This window comes from Copidosoma floridanum, unplaced genomic scaffold, assembly GCF_036245765.1.
Source record: "Copidosoma floridanum isolate Cflo_tuat_1 unplaced genomic scaffold, Cflo_Japanese_pri ptg000019l, whole genome shotgun sequence".
In the NCBI taxonomy this organism is placed as follows: domain Eukaryota; kingdom Metazoa; phylum Arthropoda; class Insecta; order Hymenoptera; family Encyrtidae; genus Copidosoma; species Copidosoma floridanum.
In genome coordinates, this window is record NW_028321896.1 from 10,135,137 (window position 1) to 10,139,951 (window position 4,815).

The 4,815-nt window shown below is 35.8% G+C and overlaps 1 protein-coding gene across 2 annotated transcripts; it reads left to right on the top strand.

The window, feature by feature from the left end:
• The first annotated feature begins 462 nt into the window (after window positions 1–462).
• Vps20 (vacuolar protein sorting 20) lies at window positions 463–1,905 on the top strand. 2 transcript variants are annotated; one of them, XM_089593027.1, is made up of 4 exons: window positions 463–623; window positions 713–822; window positions 915–1,342; window positions 1,388–1,905. In XM_089593027.1, exons 1-4 carry the CDS (start codon window positions 558–560, stop codon window positions 1,429–1,431), a joined length of 648 nt encoding a protein of 215 aa, XP_089449153.1. In that variant the 5' UTR covers window positions 463–557; the 3' UTR covers window positions 1,432–1,905. The 2 variants fall into 2 exon arrangements, with proteins under 2 accessions (XP_089449153.1, XP_014215760.2); XM_014360274.2 differs by having other exon boundaries at window positions 915–1,327.
• The last annotated feature ends 2,910 nt before the right edge of the window (window positions 1,906–4,815 follow it).

Below are 4,815 nucleotides of genomic sequence, written 5' to 3' on the forward strand. Positions count from 1 at the left end.
TTATTACTCGAGCATTGATATTACAGCAATGGTCAACCAAAATTATTATATCTTGCATCTTGAATTAAAGTAGTTGAAAAATTTTTTGACCACATAAAAAACCAAGTTTATACCGGTATTTTTAAAGCTGCACAGTTTTTCTTTTTTAATTTTTAAATTCTTTTTTTACCTAAAAACTAGAATTTCTTGCTACATATAAAATTTCAGATTAAAACATTACTGACAAATATTCATTTCATACAAATATCGAAATTAAAAGGCAGCTAATTTGGAGCAGTAGTACTAGTAGATTACTTATGTACCTGCATATGGTACAAGCACACGCACATTATCGCAGGTCAACAAAGTAGGTTCCTTGGCAATCAACGTATGATACACATAAATCTGTGACAGATATGTCATGTACATATACATATATAAAATATAAACAGTTGTATATGAATCAGAGATCAGTAGGTGGAATTTTGATAGAGTTGATAATTGTCATGTAACTAAAGCTCGTCGTGTTGTCCGTAGTTACTTTCTTCGTCTCCCTTTTTAATAAAGTTTATTAAAAAATGGGGATCTTATTCTCGAAGAAAAAACCACCTAGTCGAGTGACAGATCAAGACAAGGCCGTACTGGTAAATATCAACACTGCATCCGACATAACCTTGACTTTTTTTTTTGGGTGTAAATAATACAAAGTGTATTTCTTTGTCAATTAACGCAGCAATTGAAGCAATCAAGGGACAAGATAAAGCAGTACCAAAAGAGGGTCGAGCAGAAAATCGAGAAAGAGAGAGAAATAGCGAAGAAGCTGATCAAAAATAATCAGAAAGAGTAAGTGCTTTTGCTTGTGACTAATGATTTTCTTTTTTTTTAACTCTTCTCGAACGCTGTGTATCTGTTTCTCATACCGTTTTTATTTTCAGCCGAGCCCTTCTGCTGCTGCGCAAAAAGAAATTCCAAGAACAAATTCTAGTCAGGACAGACGGCCAGCTGGAGAGTTTGGAACGGATGGTGACAGATATCGAATTTGCCCAGGTCGAAATCAAGGTCATTGACGGTCTGAAGATCGGCAACGATGCGCTTAAGAAGCTGCACGCTCTCATATCAATCGAAGATATCGAGCAAGTCTTGGAGGATACCCAGGAGGGTATTGAGAAGCAGCGAGAAATCGATGAACTTTTGTCTGGTGAGCTGAGTGTACAGGATGAGGACGAAATTGAAGCTGAGCTGGATGCTCTTGTGGCTCAAGATTCAGTCAAGGAGAAAGTCACACCTGACGTGCCAGAAGATATTCTGCTGCCAAATGTACCTGAAAATGAACCAAACAAAGAAAAAGGTACAAAAAAACCTAGTTTTGTATTTATGTTACATGTATTGAAATATTTTTCTTTTATAGCTATAAAAAGCAAAGTGCAAGAGCCAGTTGCTTTGGAGGCCTAACTTTGTATTATCAGGACCATTGTTTTTATACGGCTTATATGTATATATGTACAGCAAATAACGTTTAGCACATTTATTAAATGGACTTGAAAATCTGTAAGTAAAAAAGAAAAAAAATCAATTTTTTAAGAAAGGTACCATTATGTAAAAAATTTGATAAATGTTGTTTTAAAAATGTGAAATGTCGTCCGAACAATACTTGTTTGATACACTGCATACTTTATGCCTAAGGTGCAGTATCTTACATCTCTGTAATAGTAGACCTTTGTCAGGTCGGCAAAGTTGTCATTTAGGCAACCTATTGTGATATGACAAATACATTAAGTATTCGATTTAATTTTAGTTAAAGTGCAGTTTAAAGTTTATTTTACATACTATTAAGTAACACAATCTGTACAATATTTCCCACTTGTATATTTTTCTTCAGAAAAGTAAATAGGTTTTTATGTAACTTTATATGTTGAATTGTGGTTCAAGCTGACGTTCAACAGTAGAGAAAAGTTGTAACCATACTGAAATCCTTGTTTTGGATTTTATATCTTTTTACCAATGCTTATTTTTATCTTGAATAACAAATAATTTGAGTGTTGTAAGTTGATTGTTATCATTTGTAATATCTGTCATCAAAAGTGTAATAAGATTTTTTATATGTATCTAAATTAACGACGAACGCTAAAATTATTTATAAGTTATACTTGTTCCTCAATGATTGTTTTAAAACATATTTGCTGTTGATTACTTGTTTTACTCAAAACTTTCTACTTGGGAAAGATCTTATACAAGTCGTAGTGATGTTGATTTAAAGTTTGAATTAGTAACGCAAAGGTCATAGTAGATATTAGGTAAGTTTTGTTAATTGAAATATCTTTATCTTTGCTTTTTATATAATCGAATAATCTTTGATTTTCCTCACAACCACCTTTTCACGAGTAACACTTGTTCAAACAGCATAAATTTTCCACACAATCGAATGATATATTCACTTTACTTGTAAAGTCATTTCGATTCAAACATTGCATTGCATCTGCATCGAGCATTGCTGGAGAAAAAAGAACCGTCTACTCAAATAGTAATGAAAAGACAAGGATAGTCGTCTTTCAATTTCCTTAGCCTCGAGGATCGTATTAAGTATTTGACAACTATACAGCGAGTGTGCTTTGACTTGTTCTTCAGTATTGCTTTTTGACGCAAAGCGTTTTGTTTGCCCAATGTACACAGAACATATACACATATGGCCTTCACTTCTTGTTCACTTTCCTGAAAAAAAAAAAAAAAAAAAAAAAAAAACAATTTTCACGTATGATACATCATACGAGTACAGCCATTCTAAGAATACTTTCCGCAATTATGGATTAAAAGGCACTTAAAGGGATGGTTTTTTTGTTTTTGTTTTAATAAATCAAGTAGTTATCCCTTCAAGCAAAAAGTAGTCAACAAGCAGTACGTGAATTTCTCAGTTCCTTTTGATCCTGATGTCGTCCACTCTTATTTTGAACTTGAAAAATTTTGTGGGCAAACAAAATTGGCTTTGATTAATGGAAATAGGTGTGACTTTTTGAGAATATCATAATTAGATGTTAGTTTATATGTGCACTACACTCATTTATTGTAAAGAAACAATACCACAGCGTCGAAGTGTATCACGGTAAATAAATAATCCTCACTACTTGCAGCTCAGAATTTATCCTGGCATTGATCAGAATAATAAAAAAATTCGAGAACTTTCCTCTTTTATTGGATTTTTTTTTTTTTACACCGTGATTCAACTTTTTTTACGAAAAGAAATGATGGGGAAACAAAAAAAAAATTATAAGCCAAGTAAAATGTACTGCTGGTAAAATAACATTTATTTTGTACGTAAAAATGCTTACTAATCGTAAGTAAGTGTTGTCGATTCGAAGAACCGAACGAGAAATGAAGCAAAAGACGCCCAAAGAGTATTCAATAATTCAAGACGATAGACGCGGACAGAGAAATCCCGTGTACTCATCCAGTTTTTGTGAAGGTCAAAAAATATTTCTACAGACGCGTTATCTTTAACGATTTCGGTACAAAAGTAACGTTGTCGTCGACGAATAAAAAAAGAAAATCGATGAGGAGCTTTCATTCATGCAACGCCAAAAAGTCTCGCCGACACCGCACACACAAAGTATAAGCAGTTATGGGTATTATATTGACGTAAAATTTCGCCTGAATATTGATAATATTATCGTATTTTGCACATTGATTCTTGTATAAATTCACTCATATTTTTCACAACAGATTGCCACGGTATTTACGAGAACTATTGACAACTTGCCACACAATACCTTTGCCGTCCAGAGCCGCGATGAAGCTGCAACGATGTCGCTACCACTTGTACACACCAATTATTTATCGATTCAATTTTCACAGTTGACTGTAAACAAATTTCCTGCCGCGCATCCCTCGAATCGCAAGAAATTGACAAACACGTCGAATCTTGTAATTAACGATGTACACAATGTACATGTATATATATATACCTCATTTATCTTCATCGGACAAATCAATATTTAACCAGAACGGCCTTGAAAATCAAAAGTAATAAAGCAAAATAATGGCTCAACCGCGAAGTTGGAATTTTTTCATGTGCGCTTAGTTCGTGCGCAAGAGTAGGCATATATTATATACACATGGAAAAATGAGAAAACCTGTATACGTACAACAACCGATTTGTGTGGTGACACGCGTCCCCCGCGTCAGGGGCGCCTCCAATCGAAAGATTAACGATCTCCGCTCACATCTACTAGCACATCGTTGAGAAAGGAAAGCCTCTCGATTCTCCTTTCGGATGTGAAAATCCACAAAGAGTGAACGAACTCGGCCCCTACCGGAGCTTTGTGTTCTTCTTTTTTGGCACTCTCGGATGCTCGTACATATGTGTACCGATTACGCCATATACGCTCGGCTGTTAAAATCGAGTTCCTCAGAGCCCATGTACACGCGTGCACACCAACGTATATATATATATACAAGTACGAAGCAAGAGTCTTTCGTTTAACATCAGATCGCAAACAAACGATCCGATCGCTCGGCCGAGCGCGTGATTTCATTTGGCGTATCGGCTACTACTACAGCGTTTAGTGCACGCGCGCGTGGTTCACATGCGGGATGTTTCGATTGGACCGATCGAGGAGTCAGTTGTCTTCGACGGCACTCGCGGTTCACACTGAGAGATCGGTTTTGTTTGCACGAGTCTTGGCGAGTGATTAGTGAATTCGCGTTACATACCGCGTGGTGTACACACACACATGCACCGATGGACCACACCAGTGTACACCTCGTATCGTTACACTTGTTAATTTGCAGTGTGCAAAGAGGATATATTGTGGCGCGTGCTTTTATTTCGGTCGACGACGCTTT

What these genes read in the sequence shown, in the direction of transcription:
- Vps20 (XM_089593027.1), top strand. Translation starts at nt 558, where the DNA reads ATGGGGATCTTATTCTCGAAGAAAAAACCACCTAGTCGAGTGACAGAT. An exon ending in ATCAAGACAAGGCCGTACTG is followed by an intron (nt 624 to 712) that starts GTAAATATCAAC and finishes CAATTAACGCAG; the next exon opens with CAATTGAAGCAATCAAGGGA. An exon ending in AAAAGGTACAAAAAAACCTA is followed by an intron (nt 1,343 to 1,387) that starts GTTTTGTATTTA and finishes TTTCTTTTATAG; the next exon opens with CTATAAAAAGCAAAGTGCAA.